The following is an 18089-nucleotide window of genomic DNA, read 5'->3' as shown; positions in this document are numbered from 1 at the left end:
AGAAACAGAGCTGTAGGTCTCAGCGAGACAGTAAACAGATGACAGACAGGATGTGCTTCCTGTCTGACTGTGTGTAAGAGGTTGAGTGTCGTGTCTTTATCCTGTGCGCTGCTTAAGTAACGCTAGTCTTAACTGCCGCTGAGTGCTGTGGCTCAAGAGTTTCTGGCCGCTGTCACTGTTTTGTTACAGATGTAAAAGCCACACAGCACAAAAGAGGAGTGCCCGTGAGAGTGGACGAGAGGGGGTGGGGTTACCCGTATCCCCCCGGGTCTCATTGTCTCCCCAGCTTTTAGAAAGTGACTGTGACATGAATGCTGGGCTCAAACCACCACGAACAATAACTCACACATGCGCTGCACTGAACACACACTGGGCCGTACCTCTTGCACTCAATATTAATTAATTACTTAATGCTAATTAGGAATGTGTGGGGACCTTTTGTACTTGCTTAAAAAAAAAATCAAATCAAGCAACTACAACCACTGTTTGAAATGAGCCATCAGCTTGATAATTTTTATTATTGCTAGGGTGATCTGTATTAAAGGAACATTTCACCTAAAAATGATTCTCTCATCATTTACTCACCCTCATGACATCTCAAATGTGTATTTTTCAAGTCTGTCAGTTTATTTCAAAAAATCCAACAGTGCAAGAAAACGTTTACATGAGATTTGCAATCATCAGGGTTTTCTCATTTTCGACGTCAAAATGTAACCGGTGCAACAACACTGGCACACATTTGATTAGCCAGTGACAACGGTGATAAATGTGTTTGCCGATTTAAGACAACATGAACAGCAGCAACAACTGGTAATTTTTGAGTTAAATTTTATGCAAATGTGCATCATCAATGCGGCATCTACCATTGAGTCCCTAATTTACTAAAGGTTTGCGTGTATAAAAATATACGTAAACTCGATAGCATGTGCAGAAAAGGTCTGAGCTGATCTACTAATGTAGTCTAAGGATTGCGTCTTTTGGATGCACAAAATAACAAATCTTGGCACTTTTTCCATGTTTTCCAGAAACGAACAAGCAATTTAGAGGTGTGCCTCCAAGTGTGTACACTAAAGGGTGGTGATTTATCAAGCCTGATAGTAAGGGCGTGCTGAGTGACTCCAGCCAGGTCTCCTAAGCAACCAAATTGGCCCGGTTGCTAGGGAGGGTAGAGTCACATGGGGTAACCTCCTCGTGGTCGCTATAATGTGGTTCGTTCTCGGTGGGGCGCGTGGTGAGTTGAGCGTGGTTGCTGCGGTGGATAGCGTGAAGCCTCCACTCGCGCTATGTCTCTGTGGCAATGCGCTCAACAAGCCACGTGATAAGATGCGTGGGCTGGTGGTCTCAGAAGCGGAGGCAGCTGGGATTCGTCCTCCGCCACCCGGATTGAGGCGAATCACTACGCGACCACGAGGACTAAAAAAAAAAAAAGCCTGATAGTAATTCCAGATGGAAACTGCTAGAACAAATGAATGCGAATGAAAGACGGGTATTAATTTGATATGCGCTGTAAGGTGTAATAAATTCTGTGAATTTTGATACCTATTACTTAAGGTCGATTTTTACTTCCGTGTCAATCCTACGCTGTAGGCTTCATGTAGTTATAGTTCTGTGTTTGCGTGCTTGCTTCATTCTGCAAGTGCACAGCCAAAATGCTAATGCATTGAGAGAAAATGCCTTCATTTCTGATATAATTATACACTTCATAAATAAACAAAAGCAAGGTCATTCATGGATTCAAAAGTATTTATTAAATTATTGTAGCATTAAAAAACAAGTTGATCAAAAGTATGTGAACATTCTGAGATTTAGGTACATATAGTTACATGCTGTCTGCCATGCAGAGAGAAAGTACTTCAAGCATATACTGTTAGCTTGCTCTTGAGTCACTTAAATTATAATAAATAAATACTATATAATAAATAAATACAAAAATACTTTTTGACGTTCAGTGCTGAAAAAAAAAATTATAATAACTACTCGCAATAACTACTAACCCTAATGGGTGTTGTTTTAAAGCTGAGAAGCTGGACTTTACAATGCATATCCGCAATTTAACCAACTCTGAAAAGGCTCTTTTTAACTAGCTGACAAATTAGAAGTGTTCCATTTTCATAACTTAAGAAATATAATTATTTACTGTCCACCATTACTGTCAAACATATGGTCAAAACATTGTACAGATAAGAAAAGTTGTGTCACTCATACCACATACAGTACATATGGAGTAAAAGCCCTGAGAAAAAAGCACAGGGGCAGATTCACGAAGAATGAATTGTGGCCAGTAAAAGCACTGTGTGAATAACGGTGGGTCTACGGGGGTCTCAGGCCCCCTAAATGCAACAGGAGACCCCCTGGAAGGTAAATTTGCACATTCTTGGGGGGAGGGTCTCATTTAAAATCATGTAATAAATTAAATGGCATTTAATACCGTTGTTTTTAAAGGTGTATTAATGCATATATTTAATTTGAAATTCTCTAAAAATTGATTAGAATCAGAGCTTATCTCAGAGCAGCAGCGATGCTCATTCCCTCCCCCTTGGTCTCTCTCTCTGGCTCGTTCACTCACGCACTCAAGCATGCACAAAAAACGGGAAACGTAAAGCCATTTGCCCTCTTTGTATGGTGGAATTTAATCATCAAAGCTCACAAATGCAACATGGGACTGAAACATGCACACTAGCGAAGCGGTAGGTCTTCTCTGATCTGCAGCACCTTCAGTTTAGTTTTCAGAAACTTGCCAGTCAGACACTTGTGTATGCACAAGACAAACTGTATGTCCCGAAAATGCTAGAATTATTATTATTATTAATTTTTTTTATTTTTTATCAAAATGTCTCAAATGTAATTGTCAATTGTGTGAAAGTTCACAAAGAGGTGCAAAACAATTTTTTATGATTTTTTAGGTGCAGTAATAAAGGGGGAGAACAAGATGACGGGGCTTTCCTGTCATCTTTCCATACATTTTTCCCCCTAGCATTATTTTTAATTTTCTTACAGTTGCACCTTTCGGTAAAACTTGAAAAATATTTTGCATATATACATGTAGGTAATTTATAATGAATTTAATAAATACATAGTAATATATATTTATAAATATATTTTATATCCCCCCCACCCAGAAGGAGGAGACCCCCCAAAAGTTAATGAGTAATTCGCACCCTGGGTAAAAGCACTGGTTTTTTGCACACACTCTCTGCACTGGTTTAGTGCCCGATTCACTAAAGAAATGATGCAGATCATCCAACAGTGCAAACGCGCCCGCAAAATCGCTGCTTGTGCTCACACTCCTCACTACTCAGGACTTCCTGCTATTTTTACTGCTCATCACACATGCTTCCTGTAGAGTGAGACAGAAAGCATCTGCTCAGATCTGAAGCAGTGAATTTGAGCACATACAGAGAGTGAAATTCATCTATCATAGAGATCTCCTCTGCTGTAAATGCATGAAAATATAAGCCACCCAGTGAAGTAGGGACGGGAGGGGGCATCGGAGCTGCCATGATGTCATCCTCTAAAATTAGACCAGCAGCAGCAGAAGAGATCCTCCCCTCACACGCATCCAGATGAAAACATCTGCTGCTCTCATGCAGATAAAGGCACAGTGAGAAGGCTGATTCATGATCACCAACGTCTGGGGCAACATAGTGACAATTTTGGAAAAAGTCCCTATAAAACCCCTTGGCTTCTCTCAGAATCAGCCCACATTTCTGTCACAACTGACTTGAGAGAATGTAACTGACTTTGTTACTGCATAACCTGCCCAAAACCAAACAAAGCACATCACAGTCTTTGTTTACAAGCAATAATATGAGCACAGTCTTTGTTACAAGTTTTCTGGCTTTGACATAAGGAGAAGAGGAGAAGCCTCGGGGTACTACATAAACTGCTTTTGTATGGAAACAGTTCATCATATAATACATTTGTGGTAATCTTCAATACGTGTGCCATGATCTACTGATGTGTAGAGAACTTTAATTTGGAGTTTGCTATTAAAAAATGTCTGTTTTAGCAAAGAATCAACAAGTAGGATTTATTAACAGTACTACTGTAAATTTTAATCTATGTTTATACTTATCAGAAATGAAAGCACTGGCTAACTATATACATTTTCCATCCTGTATTGTCATTTAATAGAGTGACAATTTAATATCTGTGTAATACAAGCTCATTTTATGGTAATATAGATGTCCATGTAAAACTGCACAGCAATTATTTACAATCTCAGTTTAATGAATAAATTACTTTAAAAGTTTCATAACCCAGGTTATAGTTTATAATAAACTATGTAAATGATTAGTGTTATATGACTTAACTATATGATTTTAATAAACATATTAAAGATGTTTTTTGGAGCTAGATTAATTTTTGGTTATGACCTATCCACCGTTTATGATGATTCCACCACTTTGATTAAAAGCTAAAAGCATCAGTCAGTGCTCTGATGATCAACATTATTTAATAGAGTATAATAATAGAGTGTTCTACCAATATTCTGCTTAATTTGGAATTTTTATATCATCTACAATATTGCTGGATGTTTATGGCAAATCAAATCTTGTGAAAATTGTCTGGAAAAGACTCCAGACTGATGCAGACCGCATCTGTCCATTCAGTTTCAAGTGTTTACGGCTCTGAGCCTTTCTAATGTGGCAGATGCAAAAAAGTATCATGGTTCATAGAAACAGCTGCTAATGCAGCATCTACTGTTAGATCCAGTCTCCCACTAGACCTTTCTCTTCATCAGCATATATCCAAATATCAGAGTTCTGTCTGATATCCAAAACCAGTCAACATCAACAGCTTATGTTAACTCTTCTGAGTAATAATAAAAGAAAGTAATATGAAAGAATTAAAGAAACAAATGAAGTACAACACCGATGTATGTTTGCTCTTCAGAGCCGCACACACTCAGGTTGCCATTAATAACTCAAATTCAATCACTAGATCCATCAGTACATATGGATAGCTACCAGTCTAATGGTCAAAAAGGACACCATTTCAAACATTGCTCTGCTTGTCTGAGCATGCAAAATGAGTAGCAGTACAGCATGACAAAAAAAAAAAAAAAAAATAAGGAATGTGGTGTCTGTCAACTGAAGTGGTTTTTCACTGCAATTCGCTTCCAGTGTAGACAGGTTTGTTGATTATAATGACGTCACTCAAGTCTCACTGTTGTTCTAAAAACTTAAAGTGGTGAATACATAATGCTTTTCTGGCTCAGAACCACCTTTTGATCAGTGGAAATATGCAGAATGGGACCAGATTGGTCACCAGCATTGGCACAGTGTTGGTGGAAAAGAGGTATGCTTTCCAAACCACATTGAGCCCCTGAGACAGTGCTACAAGGAAAGAATCAGCAGTTCATTTTATACTGAATGGACACTTTACAACAGTTTATTCAGCATTTTATTCACATATTATTGCTAAAATGTACTTTGTAGCATCTCTATATGTTGGAGATAATACACAACAAAAATGATTCAGGTTAATTTTGAAGTAGAGTCATTATGACATCATAACACCATAACAATGGCTGTGCACTGATAGCGATGCACTCACATGTCGTTAGTTAGTTAGTCAAAGCGATGATTGCGTGAGCGCCTTTAAGTTGAGTATGAACATTATTTATAATGTATTAGGGATGTCCCAATACCATTTTTTGGAGATCAAGTATGAGTACCGATACTTCCTTTTCAGTATTTGCCGATATCAATATAGTTATTTTTAATCAAATACAATACTGTGAGATGATTATTTGAGGGCAACATGTTTATTATGTTTCAGTAACTGTTTCTCAAAAGACATCATCTAAAAAGTAATTACTAGCAGTCACAAAATGATCAAAAATCACAAAAAACTTTCAATGAAAATGTTTTATACAAACATCACTATAACAAAACCAAAAGCTCACCAGCTGACTTTATTGGTTTCAGAGACTGTACCTCAACAGACTAATTTTTAGCTCTCACATGGTCAAAAATAGTCTATAATGTAAAATTCCACAAAAACAACAACAACAACAATATGTAAATGCTGTGCATCAATAAGGATTATTTTGCAAATATCAGGGGTAGATTCTTTTCGTGAACAGAAGGATCTCTGCATGTTAACATGTAGGGCACAATGAAATCCATTTTAATTGATATTTTTAAAATTTAGTTTTATACAAAATAGTTTTGTCTGAATTCCACTGTTAAATTTTTATCATCACAAGGGTGTCTATATAAAATAACTGAAACTTTAATCAAATAAATTTTTTATCAAAAAAAAACCAATTGATTTTCAACATTGTGTCATGTGTATGTTTGGTAATGTTGGTTCCATGTCAAGTCAAGTCAAGTTTTAGTCAAGTCTATTCAATTCATGTTCATGTTTATGTTTCACGTTTATAGTTAGGGTTTTTTGGATTTCACTTTTGTAAATAAAATTGCACTTGGGTTCTTCACTCCATCGTCTTTGCTAGTGCTAGTGCAACGTTACAGAAATATTTGACCCAACCATGAACCCAGCAATCCAGCTCCTCTGCCTACGTCAGGGGAATCGTCCCCTGGAGGATTACGTTGAGGACTTTTGCGCTCTGGCCTGCCAGGTGGACTTTAATGAGGTTGCCCTCAAAGACTGTTTCCGATTTGGACTAAATGAGCCTATCTCCACTTTGATGCCTGGCGGTCGCAGTTTCCTCAGCCTCGCTCAGTATATCGACCTTGCCCTGCAGATCACTGGTTCTACGTTCACTGTGGGGGAGGCGGATGCCGAGCCAGAGTTTCACGACATGGCCGCTGAGACAGAGTTCCAGAATGGCCACCGAGCCAGAGTTCCACGACATGTCCGCCGAGCCAGAGTTCCACGACATGTCCGCCGAGCCAGAGTTCCTCGTCATGGTCGCCGAGTCAGAGTTCCTCGTCATGGTCGCCAAGTCAGAGTTCCTCGTCATGGTCGCTGAGCTAGCGCCATCTTTTGCCCCGGATCCTCAGCCTGCTTCATGCCATATCACAGCAATGCCTCAGCCAGCTCCATGCCACGTCACAGCCACGCCTGAGCCTGCTCCATGCCACGTCACAGCCACGCCTGAGCCTGCTCCATGCCACGTCACAGCCACGTCTGAGTCTGTTCCATGCCAAGTCATGGCCACATCTGAGCAATTGGACCTGGAGATGGTTCCCACCCTTGTACCCACCCTTAGTTCTCCTGAGCAGGCAAGGGGAACTTTCAACCCTCCGACCCCGCCTGGACCCTCTGAGCCCTGGACTCCGCCTTGGCCTGTCAGTCCCTCAACATTGCCTCAGCTCTGTGTTCCCTGTCGGCTTTGCCGGGGTCCCTCGTCCCTCCGGCTCCTCGGTCTATCGGTCACCTGGCTCCGCCTTGGCTCTCCGATCCTCTGGCTGCGCCTCGTCCCTCCGATCCGTCAACTCCACTCCATGTTGGTTCCATGTCAAGTCAGGTTTATGTCAAGTCAAGTTTTAGTCAAGTCTATTCAAGTTCATGTTTCACGTTTATAGTTAGGGTTTTTTGGATTTCACTTTTGTAAATAAAATTGCACTTGGGTTCTTCACTCCATCGTCTTTGCCAGCGCCAGCACAACGTTACACATTGCATTATTTTTTATCATATAAAAATACTTTTATACAGTTCCTAACAGCACAATTCAAAATAAAACATTGGAGTTATTTTCATCAAACAAAGTGCTGCACAACAGAGCACCACAAATGTGAGATATTGTTTAAATATAATACAATTATTATTGATTTTATTATTAAGTAATTATATTCATTACAGCAATTATATATAACTATACAGTTGTGGTATATTTCTGTCATTTATTTTTCCATTTATATCAAGCTTTTTTTTTTTTTGGGCGGAAAATTGAGTGAAGCCCTCAGTTTGTACTGTACGTTTTTAACAACAGCTTCACATCTCCTGAAAAGCAGGTTTATTAAACCACAAAATGCTGCAATTTAATTAAATATGTAGTCTGTATGTGCTGCACGCTGTACAGTGAGTGAGGGCTCTGCTCTTTGTCATTTCGCGACTTTCATTTGTGCGCAGAAAGTTTACAAAATTACATTTGTACGTCAGACAGTATGTGAGCATTTTTAAGAGTACGAGTACAAGTACATGAGCGCAGTATCAGGCCCAATTCCGTTATAGGAAAATCCTTACATTTTATATTTTGTCTCAGGATAATAAGCTGGGTGAAGAGAAAGTATTTCAACATCCAAAAAAATACACTTCACCTTTAACTCTTTCTGACAAACAGTGAAAAATTTTAAAGAAACACATTTTGCAAGTGGACAGCAAACTATAGCATTCCACAAAACTCTGATGACAGATACTTGCAGAAGTCAACACACTTGCACATGACCTGTGAATCATGGAGGCTTCACTGTCAAACAGCCAATGAAGCACATTAGTGGCTCAGACATCTTTCAGACTGACAGGAAACACAATACCACAGACCTGCATTCTGCTCTTGTTTACATCCTGTGTTTCATTCTCTCATTTCCTCACTTTAAATCAACAGAGCCTTTAATAACCCTGATGACATGACCGTTTCTACCCATCGGATCATACCATGAACACGAACACATGAAGACATGTGAAATTAGTGACTGACAGAGCTGATGATAACCAGTTGTAAACATTAAAATCAAAGTTTTCTTGTTTCAGTTACCAAAGTAGCTATTGCTATGCTGTATACACCAAGGATTAGAAACTATTTGAAATGTTTTTCATTTGGTTCGATCTGGGCAGAAACAGTATTTACACTGGCTCAGGTGAATTCCTCCCCTCACAACAGCATGTGGACACTGACTGAATTCAGGCAAGTGGTGTAATTATGAAAATGTGTTAATCCGTGGTTTCATGAAGAATTCTTGGAACAAAACATTATTTACAGGATACAAGCATTTATAGGGCTGTCACGATTCTGAAATTTGGCTGACGATTAATTGTCAAACAAATAATTGCGATTATGACGATTAATTGTCTCTTTAAGGGCTTGTGATTTCTTTTAAGGCTTTAAAAACTTACGAATGACATCATTTTTTTTTTTTATATATATCAAAGTATTTCTAAATAATTCAAATATGTCTCTTTTTGCTCAACTTTAATTATGGTCAATTTTACATTTACATTCTTGTTTTTTTTTAACTCATATATTTTACATTCAATATTTTTATTTAAAAATTATACACATTTTATTATAGTTATATAGTATTTTATTATATTATGCAATAGTAAAACATTTCTTTCCTAATTTCTTTCACACGTTATTTCAATGCTCTGATGAAACCCATGAGCCCTTATTTGTCATGAAGCAAAACCTTTGAGATTTTATTTCATCATTTCATCACTCCACAGAAATAGAGTAAGTGTGCGTCTCCTCTTCTTTTTCACTGCATGTCACTAACACTGTGTGTATGAACCAGGAACATTTGCCATTACACGATCATTTAAAGTGAAACCGGAGTGCTTTGCATTCACTATCAAACTTTACACTTGTTCACAGGGCTGGTCAACCCATTAGGCGTCATAGGCGAGCGAACTGCTTGTTTGTTTGTATTTCGCACAAACCTCTGCTGACAGCACTCACATCAGAGCGCTTCACATGCTTTTCTGGACAGGAGCTGGATGACGTCCACGGTGTGGCTCAGTGACGCCCGGACTCGGAGTTCAACTGAATGACACACAAACGCACCGTTCATGGCTTTAATACAGTATATTCACTTAAAATTCACTTATTTGGGCACTAATATGTGATTGGAATCAGTGGTGCCTGCAGCTGTACGGCCGTACGCACTGTCCATACCATGAGCGATCCGACTGACATGAGAAATATTTACTCTCAGAATATTTCACCAATCATGAAATGTGCCCCGTATTTCTGTTGGCTGTTTAAAAGAACTAACAATGTCCAATTTGCGAATGAATAATTCTTTTGAGATTCAGTGAATTGGCCAAACGGGCTTGCAAAATGTTCTGAATCAATTCATGATTCAGTACAATTCGTTCAGAGCGCTCTGTCACTGAATCATTTGGAGCGGTTTCTCACACAGTAAAACAGTATCGGGATATTGACGAATACAGCACTGGATGCAGTGTAAATTTACCTACAGTCAACTGAAACAAAAGTCTGTCTTTTTGAGAGGTAACTTTGAGAAACTTCAGCTAGTGCTGTGTCATGTGAACAAGGGGCTGTTCAAACTGAAGGTGTTTTTGCGTGCGTCTGTTCTGTTTTCCCACTGTTTAAACACTTGCTGGATGAATGTCTTTGACATTTGCACCACGTCTCGCTTTTTCAGCGTCTCAAGCTGAAACCGGAACTGTTTAAACACCATGTCAAGTTAAAAAGACACTTGCACTCTGTTTCATTCTTTGCGCTGTATCTAGATTGTTTTTATCGCAGATGTCACAAAGATTCAACATTCTAAACAAGTTCAGGCTGCAAAGAGGGGACTGCTGCAGTGTTTCATTTTATTCCAGATTGTTCTGCACCAAATGAAGTTTCATTAAATAAACGGTAAATCCATGATTTTTCCCCCCTTCTGCTCTGGTGTATTAAGGTTCTGCTGTGCCTTGTTAAAACTGTGTATGTTTACTGTTTCAGTACTGTTAAGAATGTTGCCTATATGCTTACATAAAATACAGCCTATTGGAACAGTACTTGCTAGGAGAAGAAATTAGATAGTAAGCGATTTTGGGTTTGGGCTTAAAATCTGACGGTAGCCTATCGTTTGGGCGAGGTAGGGTCGGGACACACTGTCTCCGGTAAGGGTTGGGTTTCATTTTAAGGCCCGTGCAGACCTCTACAGCAGATTTCTGTGCGTACCCTCAGATTAAATCCTGCAGGCACCTATGACTGGAATTAGAATGCCCAATAATCAAATAACGGCCATTAGATGCCAGAATGCCCATAAGATCAAATAACTGCGATCAGACGGTTATTTAATAATCTCAACAGGCCTAAGCATTTACAAATACCGTTTTCACTCTGGAACAATTGCAAGGGATTTTGTTCTCTTTTCCTTTACATTCTGCAATAAAAGTCTTACTTTTTGGTTTTCATTTTTTGAACCATTTCAAATCCTTGGTGTAAATACATCCTTAATCTCGCATGGACAACAAACTGAGACACAGAACATTTTAGAAGAGCATTTTAAGTAAAATTAACTTGAGCTGGACAAGTAAACCCATCCATCACACACAAGCAGCTGTAACTACAGAAGAACTGCATCGTTTTAACATTCAAGAAGAAAAACTCTGTCAGCTGAACCCTCAGCCAGTGCCAGACACCCAAACCAAGGCACCAGAGGATATGCTCTAAAAAAAAAAAAAAAAAAAATACTTTCGAAGAACCGCTCTAATAGATTCTGAAAATTGTTTAAATGATTCAAATTGAAGACTAGTTTTTTTTTTTTTTTTACCCAATCAATAAAGAATCAACCAAATGTCCTTCACTGTATTTCAGTTTGCACAGGCAGTGAAAACAACATTGAGAAGTGTTGCCTATTTATTGCCTTTTTTTATTTAATGTCTTTATATTTAAATGTCTTTAAACTCTGTGGCATTGGACATCCATTAAACGGTACCCTGGATTTATGTGCACTAACATATGATATTGTTGCTATATGATAATAACACTGTCCACATCCACAATGAATAATTAAAGACTTTGCGTTCATTTCCTCTTACCTGCTCATCTGCATACTCCTACAGGTCAAGACAAGCACCACACACCCATGGAGAGAAAAAAAGAGAACGGAAAGAGACATTCATGGCTCAGTGATATACATTTTCAAGTTTACATGGTCTACTATAATTTGAATCATTCACTGTATAAAAATACTGTACATTTCATTGACAGTGGCGCTGTAATTATGTCTCTCCTAACAAACTTCTGCAAATAGATAACAGTTAATAAAGCATTTTGTTCCAGTGCTGAGGCATGTGTTTATGAGATTACTAAGAAGTGTAACTGAAAGTCAAGATGGATGCTATCAGCACGAGGACATCCCCACTCAGACGGGGGAAAGTGAGTCAACTGGGAAAGCCTCATGACAAGAACTCACACTAAACTACGTTAACTAAATTCATCTATACTCGCTTGTTTAATGTACTGTACAACCAGCAAAGAAAAGAAAACACTAGAAAGTTAATTTACCACGAACCAAAAATGACAAAAGACATACAGTATCTGAGAGCACTTTATATTATTGAAGTTGGGCTTTTGAATGATGTGTGGTGTTAAAAATTGTAATATTTAAATGGCAATCACTGGATTTCTGTGTGGCTTCCTCAAAAAAAATAAACAAAAAAAAAACACAAAAACACAAAAACTTTGTTTAACCTGTTTGCCTGCAGCTAAATGTGTCATGGACATCGAACGAAACTTTTGACGTTCGATTAAACAGTGATCTGAATTAAAACTGTAGTGTTTATTAGGGTGTGAATGGATGTAATTGGTCTGAGGAAAGTGAACATTGGGTCTTACCGTCGGTGAGGGCTCCTGATTGTCTGTAATGAGTTGGCGCTCTCCTCGTGGGTTGACCTTATGAAAGCGCCGTCGTGACTGTTGCTGAGATCCATCTCTCTGTAGAGCTGTGTCTTCACTATCGCTGGCATTCTCCACCTGTAAAAAGCCAGTGTCAGAATTCTCAGCATCCTGGTTGAACATCCAGTTCTTCCAAATCACAGAGAGCCTATGGAGGCGTAGGAGACTCATGTGGAACACATTTAAAGGACGACTGAAACTGAACGTGGCTAGCGCCGTCGCTATGAGAAAGAGTCGCTCTACGGCGTGTGTAACACAGCAGAGCTGCAGTCAGGCCACTGTTTCCTGTAGGAAGCCATACATACACAAATATCCTCTCAGAGCAGAGAGAACGAAAGAAAGATTCCGGCTTTAAGATTAGCACTAAAGTGGCCCCTCTGTGCTGCATATTGTGACTGACATGTTTGCTGTCATATACTCATTTACCCTCATGTCATTTTAAACCTGTTCTGACTTTTCTTTTCTTCCATGGAGCACAAAAGACGAATGTTTCAGGAATATCCTGGCCAGTAGGACTGGGGCTTTTAAGTTCCAAAATAACACTATGAAAGTGGTTCACACGACTTCTAAAGCTACACAATAGCTTTGTATTGGGAACAGACAAAGACTTTTTGAGTTCTAAAAATGAAGGAAAGTCAAGTTGGAACAACATGAGGGTGAGTAAAAAAGACAGCATTTTCTTTTGGGGTGAACTATTCCTGTTACTTCAAATACTGCTGCTAATTCTGGACGAATATGTTTTCAGATATGTAATGATTTTTATTATTATTATTATTACTTTAATCTTTAAACTTCCATCAGGATCAATGGATCAGGACCAACTCAGGATCTGACATTAATTATGATATTTCATGGATCAACGTCATTGTTATCACATCTGGTCTAATAAAATCCAATGTCCCAGCAGTTGCTGTTGTTAGATTTAAACTTTTCACAAAGGAATCGCACAAAACGTCTTTTTTTAGACGCTCTTTTTCTCGTTCAGTAATGCGTGGTGCCAGAGACTACTTAGCTGTGCGTGCTGACTGTATATTTATTATTAAACACAGCCTTCTGCAATTCACAAAGCTTTTGGATGACTGTAAGAGCCTGAATAAAATGCACGAGTTATATGGACTACTTTAATGGTGATTTGAAGGTTATTTATGTCATTATTTGAGCATGACAGTAACGTCAATGACCAACATGCGGTATCGGATTTGGATAGGGCTTATCGGACCGATACCCGATCCGGGTAAAAACGTCAGTACCGTACCCAATACCGATCCAGGTATCGGATCGGTGCCATCCCTAGTATTAAAGTTGGCCTGAAATCAAAACTGACCCTATTTATTTTATGAATTCATGTTACTGGTCTTATGAACGATTCATCCATGCAAATTGGCTATTTTCTTTTTTTTTTTTTTTTTTTTAAAGTTGACCTCGTAATCTTTAATCAAAATATCATGACTTGCTCTTCCGGTGAAATGAATGAATCTGCTCTGCTGATGTATGCAAGTGGTAGTCAGTTTTAACCCAACCCCTTCAAGATTATCAACAAACCTGCAGTAAAAGCAGCTAATTTAATGTGTATTAAATGTGCATTTTCGGCTGCTTTCCTACAAAACGGTGAATTTGCGGATGTGTTAGAGATATTTCACACCTGAATTGCTGAGGTGATCACTACTGAATACAACACTTTGGATGCCACTGGAGTTTATTAATACTTTTTAATGCAGGTATCTTGGGATGAACAGCACGAGTGTGTTAATGTTCTCCTCAATAACTTTAACTCAAAAGTTAAAAATGCTATTGATGGCACTGCTCCTGCAAAGGTCAGGACGATTACTGGCAGGCATAAAACACAAAACATGCAAAACATGAAAAGAAAAAGCAGGAAAGCAGAACGAATGTGGTGGAAAACACAACTTGAAGTCCATTATAATATCTATAAAGACAGCCTTCATGCTTTCAATTTGGAACTAGGCACAGCTAGGCAGGCCTTCTTCTCAAACATTATTAACAGCAATCTAAACAACACCCGCACTCTTTTTGGTACTGTAGAGAGACTAACAAACCCCCCAACACAGGTTGCCTTTGCTCTCTGATAGCAAATGCAATGAGTTTGCATCTTTTTCATGAAAATCAATGGTATTAGAATGCCGATCAGCTCGTCCTCATGTTGATGATTTTGAGGCCATTGATGGCAAAACCCAGGAAAAATATAACAGCATCTTAAAACTTCAACCTGCTGTCTTGACACACTCCCCACAACACTTTTCAAAAATGTGTTTAACTGTCTGGAAAAAGATCTGTTAGAAACAGTAAATGTGTCACTCCTTCAGGCAGGTTTCCGAAGTCCCTGAAAACTGCAGTTGTTAAGCCCTTCTTAAAAAGAGCAATCTAGATTACTCAATATTGAACAACTACAGACCAATTTCAAATCTTCCTTCCATAGGCAAAATCATTGAAAAGATTGTTTTCAATCAGCTGAACAAATTCTTAATCTTGAATGGCTACTTGGACAATTTCCAGTCTGGTTTCCGACTGCATCATAGCACAGAGATGGCGCTCAAAAATCCTAAATGATATTCGGCTAAATACTGATTCAGGCAAAATATCAGTGCCGGTATTATTAGATCTCAGTGCTGCTTTTGACACTGTTGACCACAACATTCTCCAAGACAGATTGGAAAACTGGGTAGGGCTCTTTTGGACAGTCCTCAGCTGGTTCAGGTCACATCTAGAAGGGAGGGGCTACTATGTGAACATAGGCAACTATGAATCTGAGTGGACATCCATAATGTGTGGAGTACCACAAGGCTCAATTCTTGCACTGCTCCAGTTCAACATGTATATGCTCCCACTAGGCCAAATTATGAAAAAGAGCCAAATTGCGTACCATAGCTATGCAGACAACACCCAGATCTATCTAGCCCTATCACCAAATGACTACAGCCCCATAGACTCTCTGTGCCAATGCATTGATGAAATTAACAGTTGGATGTGCCAAAACTTCCTCGAGTTAAACAATGACAAGACAGAGGTCATTGTATTTGGAAACAAAGGCGAAATTCCCAAGGTGAACACAAACCTTGGCTCCAAGGGTCTAAAGGCAAAAAATCAAGTAAGGAATCTTGGTGTCATTTTGGAGTCAGACCTTAATTTCAGTAGTCATATCAAAGCAATAACTAAATCAGCTTATTATCATCTAAACAAATATAGCCAGAATTAGATGTTTTGTATCCAGTCAAGACTTAGAGAAACTTGTTCATGCATTCATCACCAGTAGGCTAGACTACTGCAATGGACTCTTCACTGGCCTTCCCAAAACGACCATCAGACACCTGCAGCTCATTCAGAATGCCGCTGCCAGGATTCTCACCCGAACCAAATAATCTGAGCATATTACTCCAGTCCTCATGTCTTTACACTGGCTTCCAATTACATTTAGAATTGATTTTAAAGTACTATTACTCATATATATATATATATATATATACAGGTGCATCTCAATAAATTAGAATGTCTTGGAAAAGTTCATTTATATTCAATTCAAAGTAATTCAACTCAAATTGTGAAACTCGTGTATTAAATAAATTCAATGCACACAGACTGAAGTAGTTTAAGTCTTTGGTTCTTTTAACTGTGATGATTTTGGCTCACATTTAACAAAAACCCACCAATTCACTATCTCAAAAAATTAGAATATTGTGACATGCCAATCAGCTAATCAACTCAAAACACCTGCAAAGGTTTCCTGAGCCTTCAAAATGGTCTCTCAGTTTGGTTCACTAGGCTACACAATCATGGGGAAGACTGCTGATCTGACAGTTGTCCAGAAGACAATCATTGACACCCTTCACAAGGAGGGTAAGCCACAAATATTCATTGCCAAAGAAGCTGGCTGTTCACAGAGTGCTGTATCCAAGCATGTTAACAGAAAGTTGAGTGGAAGGAAAAAGTGTGGAAGAAAAAGATGCACAACCAACCGAGAGAACCGCAGCCTTATGAGGATTGTCAAGCAAAATCGATTCAAGAATTTGGGTGAACTTCACAAGGAATGGACTGAGGCTGGGGTCAAGGCATCAAGAGCCACCACACACAGACGTGTCAAGGAATTTGGCTACAGTTGTAGTATTCCTCTTGTTAAGCCACTCCTGAACCACAGACAACGTCAGAGGCGTCTTACCTGGGCTAAGGAGAAGAAGAACTGGACTGTTGCCCAGTGGTCCAAAGTCCTCTTTTCAGATGAGAGCAAGTTTTGTATTTCATTTGGAAACCAAGGTCCTAGAGTCTGGAGGAAGGGTGGAGAAGCTCATAGCCCAAGTTGCTTGAAGTCCAGTGTTAAGTTTCCACAGTCTGTGATGATTTGAGGTGCAATGTCATCTGCTGGTGTTGGTCCATTGTGTTTTTTGAAAACCAAAGTCACTGCACCCGTTTACCAAGAAATTTTGGAGCACTTCATGCTTCCTTCTGCTGACCAGCTTTTTAAAGATGCTGATTTCATTTTCCAGCAGGATTTGGCACCTGCCCACACTGCCAAAAGCACCAAAAGTTGGTTAAATGACTATGGTGTTGGTGTGCTTGACTGGCCAGCAAACTCACCAGACCTGAACCCCATAGAGAATCTATGGGGTATTGTCAAGAGGAAAATGAGAAACAAGAGACCAAAAAATGCAGATGAGCTGAAGGCCACTGTCAAAGAAACCTGGGCTTCCATACCACCTCAGCAGTGCCACAAACTGATCACCTCCATGCCACACCGAATTGAGGCAGTAATTAAAGCAAAAGGAGCCCCTACCAAGTATTGAGTACATATACAGTAAATGAACATACTTTCCAGAAGGCCAACAATTCACCAAAACATTTTTTTTTATTGGTCTTATGATGTATTCTAATTTTTTGAGATAGTGAATTGGTGGGTTTTTGTTAAATGTGAGCCAAAATCATCACAATCAAAAGAACCAAAGACTTAAACTACTTCAGTCTGTGTGCATTGAATTTATTTAATACACGAGTTTCACAATTTGAGTTGAATTACTGAAATAAATGAACTTTTCCACGACATTCTAATTTATTGAGATGCACCTGTATATATATATATATATATATATATATATATATATATATATATATATATATATATATATGATTTACATTTATAAATCGCTCAATAGCCTTGAACCTAAATATATTTCAGATATGCTTGTTGAATATAAGCCTAACAGACCTCTCAGATCATTAGGATCAAGTCAGTTAGACATACAGAGGGTTCACTCAAAACAAGGTGAGACAGCGTTTAGCTATTATGCCACCCACAGCTGGAACCAAATTTTTCTTTTTTATTCATTTGAATAATTTTTACTTATTTTTTTAAATTCATTTTATTACTTTTTATTCTAATTTCTTGTTCTTAATTGTTTGTTTTTTTGTCTTTTAAATATCTTCTATTTTCATTATCATTTATATGTAAAGCACTTTGAATTGCCATTGTGTATGAAATGTGCTATATAAATAAACTTGCTTAATAGCGGCTCTGTCTCGAGCAGCACGTTGG

General features: G+C 38.6%; 1 protein-coding gene across 6 annotated transcripts in view; it reads right to left on the bottom strand.

Moving 5' to 3' along the window:
• LOC127430641 (rap guanine nucleotide exchange factor 6-like) overlaps positions 1–18089 on the bottom strand; it is a 194494-nt gene that overhangs the window by 101524 nt on the left and 74881 nt on the right. For 2 of the 6 annotated variants that reach the window (XM_051680548.1, XM_051680549.1), the window contains one exon: positions 12491–12628. The exons of 1 other annotated variant lie outside the window; for it this stretch is intronic. In XM_051680548.1, the coding sequence (XP_051536508.1) occupies positions 12491–12628 (138 nt within the window). Of the gene's footprint in view, positions 1–9573; positions 9831–11691; positions 11714–12490; positions 12629–18089 lie in introns of those variants that run through there. 3 more of the 6 variants (XM_051680553.1, XM_051680552.1, XM_051680551.1) reach the window with 3 other exon arrangements.

This window comes from Myxocyprinus asiaticus, chromosome 40 (genome assembly GCF_019703515.2).
Source record: "Myxocyprinus asiaticus isolate MX2 ecotype Aquarium Trade chromosome 40, UBuf_Myxa_2, whole genome shotgun sequence".
Taxonomy (NCBI): domain Eukaryota; kingdom Metazoa; phylum Chordata; class Actinopteri; order Cypriniformes; family Catostomidae; genus Myxocyprinus; species Myxocyprinus asiaticus.
Note: the sequence above shows the minus strand (reverse complement) of the source record. Positions and strands in the feature narration are given on the sequence as shown.